This window comes from Athalia rosae, chromosome 6 (genome assembly GCF_917208135.1).
Source record: "Athalia rosae chromosome 6, iyAthRosa1.1, whole genome shotgun sequence".
In the NCBI taxonomy this organism is placed as follows: domain Eukaryota; kingdom Metazoa; phylum Arthropoda; class Insecta; order Hymenoptera; family Athaliidae; genus Athalia; species Athalia rosae.
The window spans coordinates 10,456,667-10,481,193 of NC_064031.1; the positions used below are offsets into that span (position 1 = coordinate 10,456,667).

Here is a 24,527-nt window from a genome sequence, read left to right on the forward strand (position 1 = left end):
GCCAGTGAATAACAGGAGTCTTTTAGATGAACACCACTGCATATGAGCATAATATCTGTAGAACCACCTTTTCTGTATAAACCAATCTTTTTATTACTTAAAATTGCATACATCACGATAAAAATTAAATGTATACAAATCAAATTCAGGCTCATAATAAATTTAGTTTTAAAATCAATTACAGATCTACATTGATCTTTGCATTAATACGTGTATACAATGATGTACTATTCATTTGAAATTTTCCAAAAATGAAACACAAAATTTACTTTAGAATTATATGGGCACCAAAAATCACCATGGCATCTTAAATTAAGTACACTCGATATATAAAATATAAAAATACTGGGCTAAACAACCAAGAAGATCGTATCGTATCATAATTCGTAATATAATATAATTTTCAGCAATATTGCAATAGTCACTGTAATAGATCTATGCTGCTACCAGTAGCTACAATATTGTTAAGTGTAAAAGCTTGAGTATCATGGTACGTACAGAAAAACAGACAACGTTCTATCTATTGTTATGAATAACTATGGAATAATTGGTAACGTTACGTCTTTGTAGCTGGTAGAGTATTTCGTCATAATATTTTGTAGAATTTAATGTAATCCAAGCAAATAGCGAGATGATGTTACCAATAGTAAGAAAATTTCAAAACCAAATACTATTGAATTCAAGCATTTGTATTAGATTATAACAGGAGACCAAATTTTCAATTAATCTTAGATGATAAAAGTAGATTCTAAATTAGAAGAGTAACTCTAGATTTTTCAGAAAAATCGCTCTCTTGTTTCATGTCAAGATTATTGCTGGTAATTTCGCATATCATTTGCATCTTTTTTTAAAAAATACATCACTACCGTTATTTGTACACATGGGCATTTAGGAATCTTCCCTTAACTATGCTTGAACATAACAAGGAGCCGCCATGAAAAATTAAATGTGCAGGTTTAATTCAATACAAGTTTTCTTTCAAGCTCTGGGAATCGTTTCAAATGTCATCAATCATTACTTGACGAGGCGATTGTATAAATGATTTCAAAGGGACACATTCAGATTATTGTTTCATCTTCTAATTCAAAATCTGCACTATCTGACCTAGGGTTGTCTTAGATAGATCCGGTGTACTATCTTCTTCGTACTCTCTCTGAGTTAATCATGCCGGTGGAATTCGGCTAGGCAGAGTTGACACGACCAGGAACCCTCTGGAGGAGATGCCAGCGGCGGGGCCAAACAATACATATGATATCCACGGTCGCAGTCGTCGCAAAACAGCAGCTGGTCCTAATCGAGATAGTTTGGTCAATAAAACCAAATTTATTTTTAAGACTCTTTCAAACTGCAGCCATAGAGGCAAAGAATACTTACGTCGTTGTCTGATGTACCACATATGGAACAGCATTTACACTCGATACATTGCCACCTGTACTTGCGTACAGATACGATCATGTTTGCAGTGAATTGCAAGCAAGTTGGATGTCCTATAACAAGAAGGTTTTGTTGACAGGGGATACTTGGAATGGAGAGGACAAGCGGATAGACAGAAAGGTACTATATACCGGGACATTTATTTTGTGCCGAAGAACAGTGAACTCCAAGTTATCATTTTCCATTTATATTCATAATTAATTTGATTTCATTCGAATCGAATTTTATAGGATTTGAGCAGCAGGTAGAGCGGCGTATACTCGTTTGAAATTTGTTCACAGGTGCTTTTAGTAATCAAAATCTCTCTTTCACCTTTCCTCAGCACTAAAACGTCCAGAGTAATGAAAATGCTACCATATTTCCGCACAAACTTTGTTTTATTTCAGTTATTTATTGCGTTGCAATTTTCGACGTTGCGTTTTGAACATACCGTTATTATTATTTGGAGTAATAGGTGGTAAGTAATAGCGGGGGCGTACCTTGGAATAGTTCACGTTCTTTCTTGCGCAGCACAATATAAACGTCACAGAATAGCTTTATCTCTCTATCACACCTCGACTCTTTCGATTCCCTTTTTCTCATTGCTCTCATTCCATCTCACACACGCACTAGGGTTTCTCTATCGCTCTGACGTGGCTCTGACACTCACGTATTACAGACTATAGTTACTTAAATAGTAAAATTTGTAAGCCTCGTAGGTATTGCTCAATTAAAATTGCCTAATAACAACTCGTCAATATTATTTAACAAGGAGGAACTATCGGCATGCTCATTATCTTATAACATATGAGTAATATGGGAACAACTCTGAAGAGTCAATGTTGAAAAACCTTGCCATCTCGATACTCATTTTCACACTATCACTCTAAACTCTAAAAAAAATTTGGCCAATTGATTTAATACTCCTGACACACTTTTCTCAGCAGAATTAAATTAAATCTTATCTTGATATTGATTCATCTATGCCGTGTGTAATAACTCATATGATATTGCAATAATAGAAGCTTATATTTCTCAGTACCAAGGAAATGAATTTTTCATTTTCACTAACACGCGTTCAACTTTGTACCAAAGAAAAATACCCCATAAGTTTACAACTTGATGCAATCTTACGGATTCACCTAGCATACCATCTCATAGTTTAACACAGAAATAACATTTTACATTCAAGGAGATTCGATACAAACTCAAATACCTTCTGAGATTCTATCATGAATGATATTCCTTTCCCAAGTTTATAATTTGAATATCTAATAAATATTTCGTACAGGTAAGCGTACGGTTTGAAATAATGTTCACTAATGAAGCTTGAAAAGAAAACATTTGATTCGCACATGGAAGTTAAAGCCTGAACTTCAGTTGAGGCAAAAATTATAATGTAACATGAATCTAAAACAGACAGAAGACATATGTGAGACAGACAAATAGTTCGACTTCAAATAATATGGCCGATCTTTTACATCCTTATCAAGTTCGACTAATTATATTGAATGATTGCAACCTACTAATCATTCAGCAGTCAAGGAAAGTTCAGCCTTCTACTGGTTATTTTAAATGCTGGTCGACTTGCAATAACAAGCAAAAACTTTCAAGAAACTTTGAAGTCAAACTTTGAAGAAATTACTAGTGATCTGCAATATGCAGGACAGTAGCCTGGTTGGAGGGCTAGGCAGTGATCGGCCAAGAATCTTTGGAGAGATTTTAATAATATGTTGCCGTGTTCCCCACGGACAAAAGTCAAATCATAATCATATATAAAGCTCGTAACCATTTAATCTAAGACTTGTACATATCTTTTTTTACTCATTGCACCTCCCGACGTCGAATATTAATAATGAATTGTAAGGATACGTTTACGAATTTGAAAACAAGATTTGATGTATTGTAAGTTTATAGCTAGGTAAAAAAGGCCATCGACAAGCTAGTAGATGAGAAAAAAATTCGACGTAATTCTATTCAGATATAAGTTTTATAACTAAGAAAGTTATTCTTTGCTAAGCAAGACTTGATACTCGAATTGCCAGTCAGTATTCATCCTAGACAATCTCCATGATACTTTGGAGTGAAATTATTAACTGAAGGCGTAAATCGAAGAATGCTTGGCGTGGAATTACCCAATACCCATAGTAGAAATTTCTATAATATGTTTGAAATGATTTTCTCCATCAAGTTATCTTAGCTATTCTATAGCCTGACATAAACGAGTGCCATTGACTTCATTTTTTTCATGACTGAACTGAAAATATCTACAATGAAACAATGGCCTCTTTCCATGGGAATGAGAAACTCGTCAGGGTATGGAACAAGATTTCTTTTGATCAACTTTTGGTGCAAATCGTCTCTGTCAATTATGATTCGCCCTTTTCGTGTATTTGCGCTTAGTTTTTTCCTCTGGCTTACCTGAGCGGCCGCAATCACTGCAAGATACCAGCTCCTCGGAACCACCAGTTTTTTTATTTTCTCTGGCATCACCCAGGCAGAAGTCACAGTATGGAGATGGCTGGGCCGATTTTCCTACTTTCTTTTCCCCGCTTGGTGTCGTTGGTGGAACCGCTTCGGGCTTTGCTGAAGAAGGAGAAGGAACTGCAGTACCCGGAGAAGGAACAGCCGACTGTAGGTCGTCCTTAGGAGTCGATACAGTGGGGGAGGATGGTGCAGCGGACGATTGAACTGCCAATGGTGGTTGTTGTTGTTGTTGAGGCACTGCTGCTCCTCCGGGATTAACCGGAGGTGCGGCAGGTGGTGGAGTTGAATTGCTCGACGAAGCAGTGCTCTGACGACCTCTTCGCGTACCACCTAATCACAAACCGACCACATACCCAGTTGCGCTTTACGTCTCTACCCGACGTCCATGCACACAGATCGACTGATATTTTATCTTCGATTGTCTATACTTTATAGTAATTCATTCAGTTAGCGAACCTTGCAGAATTTTCTTTGGTTCTTCAGCCAATTCAGAGCTTCAACAATTGCAAGTAAATATTCGATTGAAATGGTACGTTCGTTCAACTGAATAAATTGTTTCAAACATCTAGCAAATGAAATCATAACACAAAGAAGAAAATTATCGAACACAAACAGGCTGCAATTTTATAGAATGTTCCACCACCTTCTGCATATTCAAGACATGGTTCATGAAGTGATTTAAATAGTTTTTTTAATTAAAAATACGGGATAAGCTAGTAGCAATTTGAATATTTTATATGTACTCGTTGCTGACTTAATCCAGTTACAGCAGTTGGTAAAATTTTATCATGTATTTCGTTCAACTAATACGTAATTTTATCAATTGAAAAAATCTGACAGAGCAAATAAAGAAAAGACTACATTGTTAGATTCGATGAGCTGAAGGGCATGCTGAAGACAGGATGAAAGGGTCTACGAAACACACACGTACCAAACACTCACGCAACACGAGTACGCATAAAAACATCGATTCAAGGCAGGAGTTGTAAAATTCTGGCAACAAGCAACCCAGGTAATCAGGAGATACATTGCAGGGACTTTCAAAATGTACCAAGTCCAAAAGAGATCATCGTTTGATTATGCTTGAATCAAATTGATTTACTCCTGTGAATATACCTGGTAGTTGAAGGTTGCCAGAAACCCGTTGATAATATGTGAATGGAAGAGACGTGAATCTGGAGTTGAGCTCAAACGAGTTCAAGTCAACCAGGCAACGTTATCGATAGGAGTTAAAGGACGGAAAGTGGCAAGGTATGAAGGGATGTGAGAAAACTGAGCTGATACTGGCTCCAACCTGGCTGGTCCAAAGCGTTGACATCAGCTGCACTCCACGATTCAACATCTGCGGGACTGGGACTTGGTTCCTTAGCAGGATCGCCAGAGGAGGTAGAGTGGGAATGACCATAATGGTATACCAGACCAGGTCTAGTTTTGTACCGAGCACCGCACACTGTAAAAGTGCAAACACTGTTTTCCCGCAAAAAAAAATATTTTCAATGTACAACCATTAAATCTTACAGGCCAGATTGATAGTTTCTCTCTTCTTGTTTTAGTCAATAAGTATCTCTTTCAAACAAAACTTTTCGCCTAAACATTTTTGAGGGGTTTTGAGGACAAAAGCCGGGGGATTTGTTTTTTTCAAGGATATCACTTGCACACTTTCCGCACTAATACGCATCCCTATCCACCGATCATTGATCTCTATTTATGGACAAGCAGTGAAGGAGTTCCAGCCCAAGAAGCAAAAACCAATACGATGCAAGGCTTGATGCTTGAAAATACCTACGTTTTAAATTATTACAAAGCGAGCCATGACATTCTCGCTAGGTAAAATTACTTGCAAGTGTTTAATAATATTGAAGACGTTTTCTCTCGCAAAACGAGGTGTCACTCATGACTGCTCATATTTTGTTCCAAGGACTGTTGGAAATGTGTGACTAGTTTCGATAGATTCAGCTACCTCGTGAATTGATCAAAAGAAAAACGTCTTTAAATTTTTACCGAGTACATGACAATGATGTTATTGGGAAAAAGAAAACAGATGCAAGGCACGTTTTTGAATTAATTCAAAGAGCTTTAGTCGAAAACTGTATGGCAATGGAAATAATAATTGTAATTATCGTAGACACGGACTGAACCCGCCTGGGACTTTGATTTAAAAGAGAAGTCTACTAATAGGTATGCGATCTCTGATCCCCCATATAAAAAAACTATATTCAAAGGGAAATTTGAAAAAAAAAAAATCTTCCAGGACATAATTGTCAACGACTAGAATCCTTGTAGTTCAGTGACAATCTGATCATTGTTAGTAGGTGTTACATGTTATGGTTAAATACAGTAACTACCAATATTACCGCGACCATACTTTTATCATCAAGCATCTGTGAAGTAATATCAATTGAAAGACTACTTTTTCGCAAAACTAGAAATTAATTAAAATACTCCATCTCCCGACGTTAAATTACGCAGTTTGTTATGCTAAACGACTTAAGAATTTATTTTGAAACGTCTTTTTTAGTTTAGATTTTTGCTTGTGTTCTAATATATATTATATCATAAGATATGCTTTTGTTTACCTTGCAAGTAGTCAATAGGTATGGTAAAAATATAATAACAGAATAAGATTAACAAATTTTGTAACGCAATGCGTTAGTTACTTATAACGAAAATAATAAGTGATAGAAGTAGTAGTAGCAGTAATAATAATTATCATAATCTTTCTCAATGAAAACAATAGAGAGTAATCATTTGTAGTTATATCTATGGTTAAACTTACGGTCACAAACGAATGGCTTATCGGAGTCAACGTTGTCATAGTTAGCTTTTTTGCGCCCACGTCCTCCACCCTGCACCGAGAAAAACGAGAATGTCTTAAAAATGCTGGTCAGAAAATTCAATAGGAGACAAGATACCATAAGTTAATAAGTGAAAGTTAGTAACAAGAGATGTGATACGTGATAAAAATTGGTGATTACCTTTGTTCTTTTGGCACCTGGACTTTCAACAGAGGGTGGATGTCCCCTGATAGGATGATGCGCACCACCTCGAGGTCTCCGTCTCCGTCGTTTACTACTATAACTTTCCTCATAATCATAGTCGCTATCTGGATCAGGTTCGTCGAAGGCATCCATATCTAACATATCTTGCTCGTCGTAATACCAAGCATCCTTGCTATGTTCGTCTAAAATAATGAATGATTTTTTGATGTGCAATGTTAATTGACAAACAGATACCAAAGATATGTATCTTTGGGCAGATATACATAGTTGGGTACATTCCATGTGACAAACCATGCGAGCAACGTGATTTAATTAGCCCAGAAATTATATTAATAATTAACACGCGTCTATTCGCAGGTAAGCACTCTGCAGGGAAATGAGTTGTGGTGATATATTGAAGACGTGCCTTTCAGAGCTGCAGAGTCTTTGCTATCGTCGTTAAGACCTACAATGATCCCATCGACTCCTTCTACTCCATCATCTATTTCACCTCGGCCACCTCGTTTTGGATGAAGATAATGCATTAGGTATTGGCGTCTTTTTTTTCGCCATCGTTTGCTTGGGTAGGTATATACCTGGCCATGCATTAAGCCTGGTATTCGTTCTCGAGAAGACATGAATAGCGCTGAGTGATTCTGTGCCACTCCTATGAAAATAAAAATATAAATTGGTAGCTAATATTGAACTTCCAACCATAATTGAAATTGTTTAACAGTATACCTCGCATTAAAAGTTTTAGTTGATAGAAGAGACTATACATGAGTTTAACAATACAACTACATTTGCAGAATACACACCAGTCTGCGAGTCCAAGAAAGGCATACGCAGTCTCCGTTCTCTGCATAGTCTGGTATTATAGTTGGAAGAGTTCTCGATCGCTTCTCTGTAGGCCGTATCATTGAGGAAACTGCCAACAAATCAATACATTCAAGAGTAGCGAATCGGATCCCACTCATTGCAATGCAACTGGAAAAAGAATCTCGTTGCGGGTTCATACCCGGCTTTAGAGTTGAAAATTCATTCTAGGTACAGCTACTCTACCTAAAAGAATATTTACCTTTCAATTTTACCCAAATTTGACTCGTTGACGACCTGAATCAAGTGATGGGACGCTGGCAGAGCTGTCACCGCCGCCATGGTGAAGTGGTATGCATTCGTCCGAAGTCCGGAAGCCGGGAGGACCGGTCGATGGAGAGGACGGAAGTATGCCAGGGCTGCCCGAAGAAGAGCAAAACGATCCGTCAGCCATAGAGCCCCTATGAGGCAAAATCCTAGTCTGACAGGGCTCTACGTCACGTGGGCACGAGGTTGGGGCGAGCACGAGCGATATACGAAAAGTGTGCACTATTGGAACCCGTTGGTCACTGGTGGAACCGTTGTCGAAGTGTGTGTCGAATGTAGAGTCGAAGTTGCTTCTTGTCGTTGCTTGGCATTGTTGTCAGTATCTCTGTTGCCGGTTAAATCGACGAAATTGATATTACTTATGAGTGAGAAATAAGCGAAATATTTTTGGAAAGGATTGGATCAAACGGAACTGCATTTAATATGTCTGATGGTTAGTGAAAACTATCTGAATCATATAATCAATTTCTCAAAGGAGTATACGGTCTAAGATCATAACGAATCACGGGTGTAATGTATAACCTTAAACATTCCTTAGTCCTATGAGTTGGCTCTCAAATATATATGAAATTCTTGGTGACAGTATATGATGTAGTCAGGCTTACAAATTCAGCTCAATAACCACCTTTATGTCAATAACCTCACCTGACCTAACATGAAAAGATTTTTCACAGAGGAAGTGATACGCCGTCGACTTCTCATAGATGGAGATGGAACAGGTGATGATCGAAGGATAAACGTTTTATTAAAATCGTTTATAAAATGGACCAATTCTCCAGACCCAGATAACACTTTGTTTGAGAGAATGTTATCGCAACTGGCCCAATGTGAATTTGCCCAGAGAAAATCACGTCTTGTGTCTAGCATGAGCCAGGAAGAATTGAAAAGTTACGAAAAGATGTCCAAAGCTATTGAAATTCAAATAGAAGAGGCTAAAAAAGATATTGAGAAAACAAAAATTGAGCTCCAAGAAGCAAAGCGTGTTCGTAAAAATAGAATAGAATATGATGTTCTGGCCAAAGTTATTAATGAACAACCTGATAGACTAGAAACGGATGTGAAACTTGCTACGCTAAGAAAAGAGTTGGAAACTTTGAAGGTTTGAAGAAGACAAATTATAATTCTATTTAGACTTTTTGGATAGCATCATGTTTTACTGAGTGTTGTAACTTTTATTCACAGGAAAAGTCAGAACAATTAGAACATAAGCTGGAGATGCGTAGGAAACAATTTCATGTTGTGACATCATCAATTCATTCTTTGCAAGAAATGTTAGACCAATCGGATGAAGAAATAATGGATGTCAGTCTAGAGAATTACGAGGATGTAGACGTATCAATGTCCCCAAAAACTGTGGCTTGGTAATTATCTTTGATGATTTCTAAACTGTTATTTACTCAATTTTAATTTCAGTTTGCTAGTCTTTGGCACATGTCTAATAGTCAAGGATACTCTGGTTCCTCTCTCTAGCTGTTCATTGTCTGTATATGCATTTCCACATAATTTCAAATTTTTCGTTTTCTCATTAGAAACAGTATCGCTGTTTCTTTCGGCAATCGAATGCAAATAGTTGTGGTATAAGTCCTTTTCTAAAATGAGAAGACTTCGTCTTTCAAGGAGCAAACTGAATTCAAGAACAGGTACTTCCTGGATACACAAAATTAGAAGAAGTCATCAGTCTTGGTTTGGATATTCATATCTCTCTTACGTAAGTGTCAATCTTTTTTTTTTCAGATACTTACAAGTTGATCAGATGTATTCCGTCTGTAAAAATCCAAGAACGTATGCGAACCACAGCTTATCGTTGTGACAATGGGGTGAAACAATGGACCATCTGAGTGTGGCTGTGTAAAGAAATTTTTCTATTGTAGAGAAATCAGAAGACAGGTTGGTGTCAAGTGATTTTATCCCCGGATAGTATGCATTAAATTTCACTTATAATTTGCATTTAATGACAACGACTTTGCAACAAATTTACTTTCTGTAAATGAACACTGAAATACACTTGAATCGTGCTGATAATTTTAACAACTTTGGATGACGGTGAATCAAGTTATTTACCATTATTCCTTGTCCAGGTAAATACTCGTTGATCAAGACGTGATTTGGTGATGTATGACTTTCAAAAACCTGGAAGTCTGATACTTTCTTTACAAACTTTGCTAACCACTAGAACACATTATCATTGATGATCATAGGTTTATAAAAACTTGCACAATGATTAGCATAAAAATTAGAGCATCCGCGATATTAATTTTTACCCCTGGTATTGCTTCTGCTATCATGCCCTTTGGATGAGGTATTCCTCCCCAGTTTTGGAGTCGACGATGACTCAACTGAGTCCATTTTGGTAAAGGAGTGCAATTGATCCGTTGTAGAATTTCATTTTCTTCTTCAGGAGTTATGAAATTTGGAATGTAACAAACCATGGGTGGTACCTAAATTAAGAAATCATTAGCTAAATAAGTCACTCCATAAAATCTAAAGCACTTTGATAAGTTTCTGATATATTTATTGTTTTTGGTTAATGTAACGATATGGATACAAATCAGATTGAATTGCTCTTCAATGCAACTAATTGGAATACCTCTGGTAAAATGTGCTTTAAAAAAATTTGATTCTTCGTAGTGTATTCGTTCATTTTGCCGGTTTCAGAAGCTTTCCAGCGAAATACCAAAAATGACGGGTAAAGTCTGCTATGACAGAGATTAGGGGGTCACGTAGTTGAACGAAAGTTTACATTTTGGCCGCGCGACATGTGGCGGCATTGTGCAGGCCTTAGCCACCTGGAGGTATAGTGCCACAACGATGTAGTCATAGGAAGTGCCACTGACCAAGTTTCCTGGGGGACGCACTAACTAATTCAGATTGAAACGCCATATTCAATTGTCAACGGACGTCAACCGACGAGTCACAGCGTCAGATTCCTACGATAGAGAAAACTGTGTGTATAATTCAGCGTCAGTAATAAATTTCTGGAAAGTGTTCAGGGGAGTTAAATCCCTTGGGAAAACCAACCTAAACATAGAGACTATGACGTCTGAGGAGATGAAGCAAAGAAAACGAGAAGAGTACGAAATGCAGTTCTTCAGCGTTCACTCGCGGGCCGTATATGATGGCAGTAAGAGGACGTTACTTTCTTCGTTCGCTTTGTAGATACTATCTTTCAGGTTTTAGGTACTTGCCCTTTTATCAAATGGTCTTTGTTCCAGTCGTCGGGCGGATGTGCTCTGGTTTCATGTATATCTCAAATCATGACTAGAGTCACACTCGTCCAACGCTTGGAACTTAACATCACGCGAATACCCGCGTCTGCACACGCAGAGATGCACACGAATCGAAGTCACCAAAATATGTTCCTATTTCTTTATCCCGTCTAGCTATTATCTGTTGGTACATTTAAATTCACATTTTTTTTTGCTTGTAAGTAAACAGTGCTCGATGCTTTCCTTTTTTGTTTTGAACGACATTTTATATCTAATCCCTTTCCTTTATTACCATTGTTACTCATCTTCCATCCTTCTACTAAAGCGGATAATACTGCCTCTCATTCCATTGTAGAACCCGTGTTTAATATCATTATCAGGACCTAGTACATAAGTATTGCTTGCTGAAACTTTGGAATTACAATTGTTACAGCAAAGAATGTAATACTAGAAGAAATAGAATCGCTCTGTCAGAAATTATGCCAGTCTATTGAAGAAAAATATAGGCCGGGTCCAGACGAGCTTGCAATCCTTAGAACAGATGCGAAACGATTAATTCAGACTTATCAAAACAGAGCCGAGACCCACATGAAAGATTTAAATGTAATTATTCTCTTCTTGAGTCATTCCAGTTTTTTCACAAATTTTCAACAAGCATTGTGAATCGATATATTCTACATCCCCTAGTTTTTATGATTGTAATTGCCACGTTATCTTCTAGAACATCGTGCGAAAATTCATTGCCGTGCCAAACAACCTACTATTGGAAGAGGACAAAGCTCAAGCCATTCAAATGAGCCCACATGAATTGGAAGAGATGAAATTTGAAATAGAAGATCTCAGGAAACGTGCTAAAAGGGTGAGATCTGATGGCTAAATTTTTAAGATCCATCCAATTCCAGTCTTTCAATTAATTGAAAATTAATCGTGTTTGATTTTCATTTCTGTAGGCAAAGGTCTTCAATGCCGCCTTGCGACAGGAACTAGAAATTCAGAAGCAATTCGAAGCCTATGAAGCAATAATAAACACCTCGAGTAAGATAATAGAAAGTAACACCGAGCTTCCGAATTTAGAGACCAAGATAGCCAAGTTTGTACATGAATCGAGTAAGCTCGACATGTACCTGAACGCTCTCGAATTTTCAAGTGAACAGGATCGGTACAACCCAATAATTAAACAACTCAATGATGAATTAGATTCATGACTTCAGAACTGATTTTGTAAAGTACATTTATGTAAAAATCTATGTATCTATTTTTTCTAATTATAAATAAAGCTGATATTTCGTAACAGTCGTCACTATGCATTGGTAGCATGTGATCTTTGCTGAAATTTTTTTCATTCAAGGTCAGTAGGGCAGATAAATGCATGTTCAAGATCCACAATTAAAATGAAATCAAAATTATATAACTGTAACATGGAATTGATTCTCTTAGAGTATCAAAAATAATCTTGGGTCTGATCAAATACGTCAATATATGCATGTAATACATTTGTTCAACTAGAATCATTGTGATTAATGAATAGCTTCGCTGACCGTGAGCGTCTAGGATCAAAATGGTGCAAGAGATTGGTCCTCCAAATAGGATCTCGATGTTCGTCTCCCCCCTTCCTCCCAGCCGGTACGTCATACCGGGTGAGTTCAGTGTCGGTGGCAAAACCACGTGACTGCTGTCAATTCGGTCCAAGAATTTGTAAATTCAGACTCTTGCACACTTCGAAGATTGCCGTACTTATGACGCTAATTCACTGCAAGTGTTCAAATAGAATACTTGTATAATTAGTAATATACTTTTGTATTATCAGTTGATCATTATCTCAACCCCCAAAATCATGGAAACCGATCTGTCACAGAATTTACAAGAAGTCGGGTGAGTGCCCAAGGTTAAGTTATAAGCTATGCCGGCAGGATATTGTACTGTTTCGAATTGCATGCTATGGAGTGAAATTCCAATAATTCAGAACCAAATTCATCTCGCTCAAGGTTGTAATCATTTCTTCAGCTACAGCGGACCGTTATTAGATTCTGATGTCCTATCTAAAGCTCTAGAGACTGGTCCGAAGTCTGTGGAGTTTACTCAACTCGTTGCCTGGTTAGCACAGCAACTTTGTGCTTTTGGGGACTTGGAGGAATCTGTCAATGCCATAACGACTCCTGACGATTCCAGCCACTTCCTTTTAGAACTGAGTTCATTTCTGAAAGAATTAGGATGTGTTAATGAGAAACTCATTGGGGGAAATGTCAATCAAAGATTGAGTACCAAGTATGACAGACTCGTCTTGTTGGACTATCTTGTTACAGAGCTTGTGACCAGTAAAATTTTGGGTGCACAAAAATCTCAACTCAATCAGCAATTGGAGGTCACAATTGTGAGTAATTTGGATGCTTGTACAAACTATGTAAGAATTTAGTGTTTTTAAGTAATCCTGTGGGATAATGTTCTTTAGAATGAGAGTGATACAGCAAAATACCTCAAAGATATGTTGCTGGCACTAAAGTTTCAAAAACCTCCTGATAACATAAGCGCACAAATGCTTTTTGCTAAAGTAAAATCCAAATTGGAGGACATTGTGGCTCAAATTCCTCCTGAGCTACTTGATGCGCCGTTGTTTGTAGGAGAATTATCTAATGAGCAGTGGGGGCAATTGGATGACCTCCAACAGGATTTCAAAAAGGAGTATCAAACCAGAAGAGAGATGTTACTCAAAAGACTTGATGTCACCATACAATCATTTTTGGTACAGCCCCCCAATGTTAACTGAAACTAACTAGTCATTGCTTCACCGATTTTGCTAATAATAATTTTACTCATCAGTGGTCGGATAAGATCAAATCCAAGGAAGATCAGTTGAATGCAACTTATGCCCCGAAGAGGAATCTCATGTCTTGTGAGCCAAATGTTTCTATCGCAGACCTCTTGGCAGCAAGACGGGACTTGGCTATTATTGAAAAAACCAGCAGTGCAGCAGTGCGTAAAAATACACGAAGTAGAGTCAACCAAGTGTTAATCGGAGCCGTACCAGATCGAGGAGGCAGAACCTGTGACCAGGCACCGCCGCCACCTGAAATGCCTTCATGGCAAAAAGATCGTGTAGCTGGGCCACCTTCCTTCAGGTAAGCATCTACATAGAACACTTTTCACTTTTTTACTATGCTGAAACATTAGGTTACCTGATTGGCCTGAATATTTTTCCAGGGGTGGCAGAGGTGGTGGCCGAGGTGGTGGCCGAGGTGGTGGTGGATATCGAGACCATAAAGACTCTTCAAAGAATTTTGGTCAAAACCAAGATGGATTTCAACCCCAACACCAGCAGTATCAGCCTCATTATGAAAATAGAGGTGATCATCGCGGCGCAAATCGAGGAGGAGGTAATGGAAAAGGGAGAGTTCAAGGTGGATGGAGTGGAAATGGAGGTTCAAGTGGCTACCAACGTGGGGGTTCGAATCGCGGCAGAGGACGAGGTGGATCATATTATTAGAAATTACCTTTGTGTATTGAAGAGAAATAATTCAACGACAATTCCACCGTTGGGCTCCTTCAAATCATGCATCATAAATCACAGGCCCTAGCAGCGCCTTAATTTGCCATAAAAAATTGAAGATAACATAGAACATTTTTTTGGAAGAGCTTGAATTTGTCACAAATATTTAGGACTGTACTGATGTAATAGTGACATAAAGATTATTTATTATAGTTCAATGGTGTACCAAAAAATTATTTGTTGCGCAGTATAATCAATAAATCAACATAATATATACAAGTGCCATCCAAATCTGATGCAGTATCAAAAAATTTTGTACTATAATTACATTGGGTCTACCAAGGCTATGATCAGGAAAAAAATGCTGCTATGCCCTTAGATCGTTTTTCTGGTTCTCGACTTTCAGGCTTATTACGTTTTCTCTTTGATGGCTTACCATTTGTGGTCGCTTTTTCTGGAGTCATAACCTTGGAGCTGATCAAAGATTTATTAATCTCTTTGGATAATTCTCGTGCTATGTGAAAATCTGCATGTTCCAGGATTTCACTAACTGGGATTAATTTATCGCACTCGGAACATTTTTCTGTCAAGGTTGCATCGTTAGAACTTCCTAACGGTTTAATTTGATTGCTAAAAAATGAATCTATTTTATTCAGACGTGTTTGACCTGTCACTTTTCCGCGTGATCGCTTCTGCTCTTTACTTTTCTGCTCCTTTACTTTCACTGTATTCAGTTTACTTTCTAGATTGCCTTTACTTCGACTTTGCAAAATTGCCTTAGCTTCTCGTTGTAGCCTCTGAGGTAGAACTGCTACAACGCTCTCATCAAGGTTATTTAAATCTGGAAATATATCTTGCAGTTTTATAGAGTTGTTGTCGTCACAGTCATCAACATCAGTTCTATTACTCAGTAAAAATTCGGATTCTTCTGTTTGACTTGTACAATTGGTAGGGCGAAAAAGTTCCTTTGGTTCTATGGTATTAATTGAACTAGAATCCTTTTTCTTCACATCCTTTTGATTTTTAAAGTTTTCCGAAACTTGAAGTTCTTGTGGTAGAACATCACCAGAGGTTTCATTTGGATTTTTTTCAGGCTTTGCATTTTCAGCAGATAGCTCCCCACTGCAACTTGTAACATCAAAACCAGATCCACCCGGTGCTTCGTGCTCTGACGAAATTCTATTAGAAGTTAGAATATTCATGAAAAATGATTTCTTAAAGTTGTCTGGTTTTAATTTTTTATTCTCAGCTCTGAGCAATGATACTGGAGATATGATTTTAGAAGTATCCTCCTTATTTTCAGTTTTCATGCCGTGACTACTAGATGCGATACTTTTATCGTCCTGTTGAGCTGCAGCAAAAAATTTAGAACACTCCGAGCCCACAGGTCTGCTCCGCGCTTCATCGATATCAGATTCACCAGAACTCATTTTATTATTACATGAAGTTTCATTACTTGGGCATTCAGTATCCAATGAAGAAGTGTCACCTGTATCCTCTGCCAAGAGTGTACAATTGGGTACCAATTTATTGCTTACATCTATATTTGCTTTGAAGAAATTCCTGAAATTTGCTTGCTCTTTGTCAATTTCAATGAACTTACTTGCAGACATTCCCATAAACACGATTGGATATTTGGTAAATTTAATTATGATATCCAAACAGTTTTTCATGATAATTTCAGCTTTGTTTGAAGTTAATCGGCAAGATCGGGATTGATTTATAATTTTATTGTCCTTATAGTAGTGGTAACTCACTGTCAGCAAGGTTGCTTTGCGATTGTTCTCCTCCATATCTTGATCTAGTCGTTCGCTCATTTCTAAAGACAACTGCATAACCCAATGTTCAAGCTGGGAGAGAAATCAGTTGACGTTGAAAGATTCTCCCGTATCTCATATGAAAAAATAACTACACATTAAGTACTCACAGTTTCTTTTGTTACAATAGCCCGCTTTCCAGGAAAATTTTTACAACTCCCTATCGATTTGGATATGAGCCTGTTGGTAACTGGCTCATTATCTACACCACGAGCAATGTTATACAACCACAAACTGGAAACATTTATCTCAACGTCAAACAATCAATTTGTCACAGCATAGGTGTAATTGAATGAATTGTACAAGGGGTAAAAATAGCACATACCCTGTTTTATCATCGAAACGTACTTGGAGATCCTTTAATGAATACGATAACAAATCTGCCATAACATTACATCCCAAGGACTCAATGACCAAATCTCCAAATTTACCACCAAGATTTCGCACCTTCTTCACAGGCAATGTTTGATAAAGGGATGGAACCCCACTTAGAGGTAAAATGGTCTGTCTGTTGGGTTTATGAAGGCCACAAGCAAGCTTTGCCAAGATCTGTCATGTTGAACATAAAGTTGTTAATCGTCAACAACCCAAATACCTCAAGTAAAAGTCAATACAATTGAGATTCAGTGGTTCTATACCTTGTTATACGAAACCCCGGCAGAACATCTGTATCCCGTTGTTTTATACACATCAGCTCTTATAGACTCAACTATGGTACCAGCTATAGCAAGCCTCCTAGATTGGATGTCTCCCAATTCTCCATAAGCTTCGGATATCCATTTTTCCACAGCTTTACGTCTTTGGGCTGAAAGAAAATATTGTGACATCAACATAAATTAAACTACAACTACAATTGTCCCAACATTCATTTGTTTATCATTTAGATCTATCAATTCCAGTGAATACCTTCGTCAGTGTTTCCCACTGTTGAATATCCAATGACATACGTGTTTGGAAGATGATCTATCATTTCTGATGACAATGATTGACTGGAAATCATTTGTTGATTAACAAGTTCTGTTATATCTAAGTATGCCTCATCGACACTTGCACGTTCTATGATGTTACTGTGCTTTTTTAGTACATTAACCACTTCACGTCCGGCAATTCTGTACCTGCAAATGCAAGTGTTCAAAATCAGAGATGACAATTAAAACAATAAATGAAAAATTATTTAGGGGAATGTTTCTTGACAAACCTTGATGTATCAGCTTTGCCGCGAACCCCGGGAACAGTTGCCAAGACCAGTTCTGGACACTTCTTTTTAGCCTCTTCAGGCCGCATGTGTCGGCTAACTCCACAATCTCGTGCCTCATAGTTAACAGCGATAATCCTGACACAAGGATAAGATTAGTACGTAATCTCCAGGAAAGTAAAATGAGAATTGCATTTTGTTCTTGACCTACCCTCCAGATTGCCACTGATTGAACTGTACAACAGCTAATGGTTTTCCCTGTAGTTCTGGTTGTAACTTCACTTCGACTTGGCAAAAAAAGCAATCCATGTCCACTAAAACGACAATTCGATTATCTGGATTTGCCATATCTGTTTATTATTGGTTTCATCCAAACAGTATAATTTATACTGTGATAATACTGTGGCCGAAGAGTAGAGACTTTTGAGCGGGCGAACAGTTTTTTCTCCGCGAATCTACACGTGATGATATTTTTCCCGCCATACCTCATTAGTACGGCACAATTGTAGCTGGTGTTCAATAAAGTTTCCCATCTGTTCGGGTTGCCATGGTTTCTGTTCTGAAGCGCTGTCAAAAGTTTTTATTGCTGTGACCACACACTTTTTTGACTAAATGCGGTTGGATAGAAGTTTAATATTAATGTTTGAAGATAGGTGATACAACCATTTCGCGAACTTGGTTGGTCACAGTATAATATGCAGTACTGAAACGGTGGTTAGAACGATCGCGTAATAGCAAAAAAATAATCGAACCAAGTCGCCCGTTGTCGTTAGTATCAATATGGCGATACATTTGAATTTGAAAAAAGAGCTTTTGTCAAACGAAACAGAGTCCGTTTTACACCTGATGCCGTGTGACATACACGGCGATGAAGCTGCTCATGTATCGTCTTATTTTACACCATATATTCGAAAATTGGATGATGAACGTACGGTTCATTTACGAATTTTGTTTAACATATCCTCGTTCACTTGACGCCTCATGTTACTCATTTTTCTGTTTCTAGATTTGACCACTTCTTTCCGGGGATATCCTCTTCAGGGAAAAACTATTATTTTGCCCAAAGGCTACATGGGATTTATATTGCATGAATCCAAAATCTTAGAGTCAGAAGTCCGTGAGCGTAATTTATTTGCAACTGGTAAATTTTCACAATTTACCTATTGGAATTATGACAAATTACCTTCGAAAAACGATGCTGTCATCACTGCTTTAGAATGGATCGACATTGCTGAGGCTGTAAGTTCTGATTGATCGCACTGTTCAACTAGTGTAAAAATATCATATCAAACATCACGTGTGTGTCATCTTTTGAATTACAGCTCCACTCAAATGAAGATATTAAGACCGATTGATGTAAGAAGCACTGACTCAGGAATTTCAATCTTTGAAAAAAATCTATTTTTGTACCTGTACTTATTATGATATAGTTCTGTTTGAATTTTCAAAACTCAGGTAAGGATTGTTCATCAGTTTTCATGACATCTAACTCAGGGATTTGAATTTGTAATGCGTGACAATAAATGTACATACATATATACTGAGGGCGGTGTTTTTCTCCCATGGATACTTTCTGATTGTAATTTTTTTTTTATCATTTGACTGTATGGATTATAAAGCATGAATATAGTGTTTATTATTTTGTCTTTCCTAAGCAGAAGTTCAACCGTAATGGGTGAGAAATTAACATAATAATTCTGAATCCAGTCATCTGCAATAAAATGATCATTTTAATATTAGATAACGTGTATCCTATTTACTATTTAACATTATGCATTTATTATCTCATTATGATCAGAAAATTTATATCATATTTACAGAATAAAATGTATATTCATTAAATTGAAATACATTTCTACCCTTAGTTATGTCGAGGTTACATAGTTCCAATACTCATGGACTGATAAGCTATATTTTTTCAGAGAACAGAAATAAATTTACAATCGCAACACCTCGTAAAGTTTGTTGAGCTGTATGTTAGTCGTTATTGATCCAAATAAGCAACTGAATAAGTTCTTATCTTCTAAGTCATGCGTCGTAAATTTATGTTCAGAACTCTTTTAGCATTGTCTTTCATCTTCACCATGATGTATATTTTTTTTTTTTCATTTTTTTTGTTTTTTGTTACACAGTAAGTATACATACCATACTTTTAAACTATTAATACTACGCTTGCACTTAAAATAGGTATTTTCTGTAAAATAAATTTTTACAGATAGTAACATGCTTTCAGACTATCTGTGATAATTGTATGGGGCGGCTATAGAAACTAATAACTTACTTAAACAAACTTACTGTCTAAGCTATGCTACATAATTATTAATCCTTTGTATATAGTACATAAAGTCTTCAGTATAGTAATTTCTATTTACCTGGGAAACCATTCAACTATACATTAATGTGTAGCCGTTAAAGTCTTAAAATAATTGAATGATTAGAGGCCTTCTGACCAATCGTCAGACAAAAATATTCTCCCTGATATTCCGATGGAATGAAATTGTTAATTATTAGGCGCTATATTATCGTCTAGTCATCTGTAGTCTATATATGACAGTGAACATGATTATGTATATTGGCCTTTGACGAAATTTCGTTAGATTACTTACATAGTTTATCAAAATCACAGCCACCTATTTTTCCAATCAGTTTCCTGTCCATTCCTTGCAAATGCAGATTGCTGATCAACAATATTATTTATTTTTAGCATTGCACAGAATCAATTGGAGCCATACAATTTTGCTTAGCTAATTAAAAATCATTGGCTTTAGGACTGGGGTTGTTCGTACACTCATTTTCTCTAATATTAACCAGTCAAGCTTTTAAAAGCGGTCTCTAATAAAATCAGATTATTATTTTGACATTCCAATAATTAAGAAAAGTGTCCAACGATACATAAACGTAACGAATTTATGCTTACTTGTTTATTTGTAATTACCTCATCATTCACCAAAGCCCTTAGTATTTTAGGACTTCAGTATTATATAAATTATGGCAATGTTTAATTTCTGTGCCTATCCTTATCCTGGCAGATTTTTCGTTCATGATCATTTCCTTTCTACAGAAAGAAACATATTTAGAGAAACGTATACACAAATTGTATACATATAAATACAATTCGACTTGGATGTGAAAACAAAATCATACTGTAACTCAAGTAAAGAGCAGCTCCAGCTAACTTAAACAATAGATAAAATATGACAATGAACTTAGATTATACCTACTTCGGTTAAAATAATAAGGAGTCACCTATAAGACTAGATTATGAGTAACATGCTCAGTGACAAGAATAATATTATCAACAAAAAGATAATTTGTTGATATATCGAACTAATTATGTCGTAAGTTTCCAAGGTACAAAAGTTTCCAAAGTGAATGAAAGTCAAAAAACTATATCTACATAAAGTTACTCAACTCACTAGGCTGTTCCTGTCTAAATTTTGCCTGATCCTGCTGTTGTTTGATGAAGGCACTCAGCCGATTCAGTAAAAACTGTTTGTCATGTCCCTCAAGTACCAGCTGATTCTTTAAGACTGTGATCATATGCTTGTTAGCAGAAGAAACTGCATAGTAGTAATATAACATTAATGCGAGTACAATGAACGCTGGAACGCCAAAACCAGCGGTGCCGAAGAAAAATAAAACTGTTTGCAGCCAGTTGGGGAATTCCGTAAAAGTGGTAATAATCAATTCCCACACTGTATTTTGACCTCTAAAAGGTCCACAAGACTTTGATGGGAAAAGTTCAGCAACGGAATAAACGACTGGAATAATGGCCAACGTGTAAGAGAGCAATAAAATAAACATGAATAGTGAATTGGAACGACTCGCTCTGTACACTTGACTCGAAGGTGTACTGTTTACGAGACAAGCAAATTTTTTGATGTAAAAAAGGAGGAATGAACCTAATATTGCCATTAGGGGTAGAAGAGGGGCAAAGAAGCAGCCAAGCCAGCAAAGCGTTTGTGAATATACAATATCCAATACATGTTTGGGAAGATCAAATTCCTGTTCACCCATAAATTGCAATATTTTATTCTCTGTATGCCGGGCAATCAAAGATCGTGGAAAGTTTATGAAGAATGTGACGAAGAATTGCAAAAAAAGATCAACTACATACAGCTTGAAGATCTGTTGACCAACGTACGTTTCCCAGCAAATAGGCTGACGATCATTGGTGTTGTAACATTCGCTATCGGCAATTTCTTGGACAATAAGATTGTAAAATGTCATCAGCAAAACGCAGAGAGAAGCAAGCCGTAGGAAGACAGTTCGCAGCAGACTTAATCTGATAACGAACGAGGGGCTGTAGTTCTCTAACGCTATCAAGTACCCAAATAAAAACGGAATCGTCAAGTTCAAGCAAACTATAGATAAATATGGTAGGTACTCATAAAATAATCGCGTGATATTAGGCAGTGATATGTAACTATCTGATTCATTGCTAATTTCTGTGGTCGAGACGCGATCGAAGGAAAATTGAATGATGTAATAAATAAATGCAGCACAGCCTAACAAAATTGTTGTCACCATAAGATTAATGACTATACGAATCAAAAATAGTTTTATTTTTTCCTCTCTGGTACGATTTTGTTTTTCGTCTTCCATTCTCTCTGCCTCTATAAATGCTTTCATTTCGTTGTACAATGCCTTATGTTTTATCGCCGCGGACTTTTCATTATGAATGCAGTAGTCCCACCCACCAAATACTAAGTTACAATACTGATAGAACTGCCCCTCGCCCTCTACAACTCTTTCCTTAAATCCCCGAGCTGCAGATCTAACAATTGCCACCAGACTTAGGATGAAAATTCCTAACATGGTACAAATATATGCAAGGGGCAAATTGTACACTAGCCCATTTCCATCGGTGTCATATACTTGATATGTGTAAAAACCGTAGAACAACAAGGTAAATTCCAGGGCTCCAGATCCTTGTACAAGGTCTGTTATGGCAGTGGATGAGCTTGTTGTTGTGTTAAGATACAATTCTGAGCAACAGGCAGTTGTAGCGTTGTAATTCACAACACACACCTCTGGTTCAGGCGACTCTATTAATATCGTTGGCAGCACGATAAACGAAAATATCAACACAAAGAGCAACATATTTAAGAACATCAGCCACTTCAAGAAGAGGAAATATGCCACGATACCTGTACCAAAGTTTCCTTCAATTTTTTTCAAACTGTGGTGCCACAATTCCATTTTTGAGTAGGCCTCTTTCAACCTAACACGAAACTCTTGACATGCCTTTCTTCGCTGCCATTTCAACTGGTCGAACCCCTGTAGCCGCAGTTTTGTTGCACTCTGAGAAAATAAACATCAAAGCCTGCATGAATTCCGCACAAATCTCTTATTTTGATCACAGTTCTCTTTCAGTGATAATATTTGGGGACGAGTAATGGATCATACCTGCAACTGATTTTTTAGCTGTATCTTCTGCGCCATACAGACAGGCATGGCTTTTATTTGCATTATTTCTTCCCAAATTCGTTCTTCATTTGAAAAATTTTCAGAGAGGTCGGGCATCATTGCCACTGCTACATCATGAACATTTGTAGACATCCGCCTCACCGTACTTGCTCCTCGGGAGCGGGTACTCGTCCTTCGTCTCAAAGTGGTTCGTGGCTCATTTCGAACACGTTTTGTTGTGGCTATCCATAAGGAAGAGATAAAAAAAAATTAGGTTAGATAAAAATTGAGATTCGCATAGCTAAAATGCAGGTAAGGCACCGTTACATCAGTATAATTGAATAATTGTAAAATGAACTTTGTGAGGATAGGATAAATCAAAGGTTCACTTGCCCACGCGAGTTTTCTTGCTGGGCAATAGGGTAGCGATATGAGAAGGATCTCTTTGCAGTGCCTGTTGTAAATCAGCTTCAATAGCTGCAGGATAGCTTTCCTGGTAGAATTCAGCCCCAGCTTCTTCCCATCCTTGACCACCACCCCCGCCTCTCTTTTTTCTCTCACCTCCTGACATATTGCGTTCTAGTGGAAATCAAGTGGTGAATTTCTTCTGAGAAATATATGTTCGGTATACAACGTCTGGCTCTAGATGAAGTTCAGATGTGAGAAAGGTAACACAAGAGTAACACTAAGCTGTTGCTTCCAACAATAAAAAGTTTTCCAATGTCCAATGTAGCTAGTGGTGAAGGAATCCCAGCTCGTCAATGAACCAGGATGATAGGTGAATCATCGGTTGATTCGTACCGTTGGTGAGATAAATAAATAGATTTAATCAGTTGCAGATCAGAAATTGTGCGTCCGAGGTTCAGAAATTTTCCTTATCGCTGATAAACCATATCTTTATAATCCGTACATACGATTAATCTTCATGAAACAATACACTGTAAATATTCTTTTATTTTTGAGTACTCATCTGACAGCAATCTGACTAATAAATCTGCGATTGTACGACAGATCGACATCACTCACAATCAGACGGGACGTCATCACCGCGCATTTTGCCTTTTTCCCGAAATATTCTGGATCGACTGGTATCTGAATATGGTTTACGGAAATTGTCTTCCTTCAGACTGCATTTTTCAACGATTATAATTACTGGACTTATGGCATGTCTCAGCAACGATACGAGATCATACAAAGTCTTTCCACAGATCGAACGAAGCTGCACAGTAAATACACTCGGACATTGTCACTGACCACAAACGTCAAATGGGTTCACAGTGGTTCACAGCCGATGATGGCTGTGGACGGCTGCAAAGAACACGAACTTGGCGGAGTCAGATACGTGTGTCAAGTTTGGAATATTATCCATTCGCTCAGATGGCGCAAGGAACTGAA

General features: G+C 37.4%; 8 protein-coding genes across 15 annotated transcripts; 4 read left to right on the forward strand and 4 right to left on the reverse strand.

Moving 5' to 3' along the window:
- Positions 1–68: 68 nt before the first annotated feature.
- On the reverse strand, positions 69–8,190 carry LOC105688831 (zinc finger protein ubi-d4 A). Of its 2 annotated transcripts, XM_012405408.3 has the most exons (9): positions 7,957–8,190; positions 7,697–7,806; positions 7,306–7,545; positions 6,876–7,081; positions 6,677–6,746; positions 5,195–5,350; positions 3,835–4,230; positions 1,375–1,487; positions 69–1,290 (listed from the first exon to the last, which is right to left on the reverse strand). In XM_012405408.3, exons 1-9 carry the CDS (start codon positions 8,034–8,036, stop codon positions 1,159–1,161), a joined length of 1,503 nt encoding a protein of 500 aa, XP_012260831.3. In that variant the 5' UTR covers positions 8,037–8,190; the 3' UTR covers positions 69–1,158. The 2 variants fall into 2 exon arrangements, with proteins under 2 accessions (XP_012260831.3, XP_012260832.3); XM_012405409.3 differs by lacking the exon at positions 5,195–5,350.
- A 70-nt stretch (positions 8,191–8,260) lies between these two features.
- On the forward strand, positions 8,261–10,043 carry LOC105688836 (THO complex subunit 7 homolog). 4 transcript variants are annotated; one of them, XR_007279059.1, is made up of 5 exons: positions 8,261–8,454; positions 8,696–9,120; positions 9,204–9,382; positions 9,551–9,661; positions 9,756–10,043. XR_007279059.1 is itself a non-coding variant. In XM_012405421.3 (4 exons), coding segments are annotated over exons 1-4 (615 nt in total). In that variant the 5' UTR covers positions 8,261–8,444; the 3' UTR covers positions 9,552–9,777. The 4 variants fall into 4 exon arrangements, 3 of the variants coding, with proteins under 3 accessions (XP_012260844.1, XP_012260845.1, XP_012260843.1); XM_012405421.3 differs by having other exon boundaries at positions 9,551–9,777; XM_012405422.3 differs by lacking the exon at positions 9,551–9,661 and having other exon boundaries at positions 8,266–8,454.
- LOC105688834 (alpha-ketoglutarate-dependent dioxygenase alkB homolog 6) lies at positions 9,173–10,883 on the reverse strand. Its single transcript, XM_012405417.3, has 5 exons — positions 10,609–10,883; positions 10,283–10,459; positions 10,083–10,190; positions 9,764–9,865; positions 9,173–9,668 (listed from the first exon to the last, which is right to left on the reverse strand). Exons 1-5 carry the CDS (start codon positions 10,660–10,662, stop codon positions 9,411–9,413), a joined length of 699 nt encoding a protein of 232 aa, XP_012260840.2. The 5' UTR covers positions 10,663–10,883; the 3' UTR covers positions 9,173–9,410.
- LOC105688835 lies at positions 10,873–12,518 on the forward strand. Its single transcript, XM_012405418.4, has 4 exons — positions 10,873–11,142; positions 11,661–11,830; positions 11,949–12,086; positions 12,178–12,518. Exons 1-4 carry the CDS (start codon positions 11,055–11,057, stop codon positions 12,430–12,432), a joined length of 651 nt encoding a protein of 216 aa, XP_012260841.2. The 5' UTR covers positions 10,873–11,054; the 3' UTR covers positions 12,433–12,518.
- A 338-nt stretch (positions 12,519–12,856) lies between these two features.
- LOC105688849 (protein FAM98A) lies at positions 12,857–14,929 on the forward strand. The gene is made up of 5 exons (XM_048657604.1): positions 12,857–13,099; positions 13,232–13,598; positions 13,677–13,967; positions 14,045–14,343; positions 14,426–14,929. Exons 1-5 carry the CDS (start codon positions 13,062–13,064, stop codon positions 14,706–14,708), a joined length of 1,278 nt encoding a protein of 425 aa, XP_048513561.1. The 5' UTR covers positions 12,857–13,061; the 3' UTR covers positions 14,709–14,929.
- Positions 14,895–18,345, reverse strand: LOC105688847 (DNA polymerase eta). Of its 4 annotated transcripts, XM_048657598.1 has the most exons (9): positions 18,125–18,274; positions 17,935–18,037; positions 17,727–17,861; positions 17,435–17,643; positions 17,167–17,333; positions 16,854–17,077; positions 16,639–16,762; positions 16,315–16,561; positions 14,895–16,209 (listed from the first exon to the last, which is right to left on the reverse strand). In XM_048657598.1, exons 1-9 carry the CDS (start codon positions 18,204–18,206, stop codon positions 15,062–15,064), a joined length of 2,439 nt encoding a protein of 812 aa, XP_048513555.1. In that variant the 5' UTR covers positions 18,207–18,274; the 3' UTR covers positions 14,895–15,061. The 4 variants fall into 4 exon arrangements, with proteins under 4 accessions (XP_048513555.1, XP_048513554.1, XP_012260865.2 ...); XM_048657597.1 differs by having other exon boundaries at positions 14,895–16,561; positions 18,209–18,345; XM_012405442.3 differs by having other exon boundaries at positions 14,895–16,561.
- On the forward strand, positions 18,286–19,267 carry LOC105688853 (ribonuclease H2 subunit C). Its single transcript, XM_012405453.3, has 3 exons — positions 18,286–18,651; positions 18,730–18,962; positions 19,046–19,267. The coding sequence occupies exons 1-3, from the start codon at positions 18,504–18,506 to the stop codon at positions 19,076–19,078; spliced, it is 414 nt and encodes a 137-aa protein (XP_012260876.1). The 5' UTR covers positions 18,286–18,503; the 3' UTR covers positions 19,079–19,267.
- Positions 19,268–19,478: 211 nt separating this feature from the next.
- Positions 19,479–24,270, reverse strand: LOC105688848 (transmembrane channel-like protein 7). The gene is made up of 4 exons (XM_048657599.1): positions 23,804–24,270; positions 23,526–23,760; positions 23,133–23,374; positions 19,479–23,027 (listed from the first exon to the last, which is right to left on the reverse strand). The coding sequence occupies exons 2-4, from the start codon at positions 23,701–23,703 to the stop codon at positions 21,117–21,119; spliced, it is 2,331 nt and encodes a 776-aa protein (XP_048513556.1). The 5' UTR covers positions 23,704–23,760; positions 23,804–24,270; the 3' UTR covers positions 19,479–21,116.
- Between the last annotated feature and the right edge of the window lie 257 nt (positions 24,271–24,527).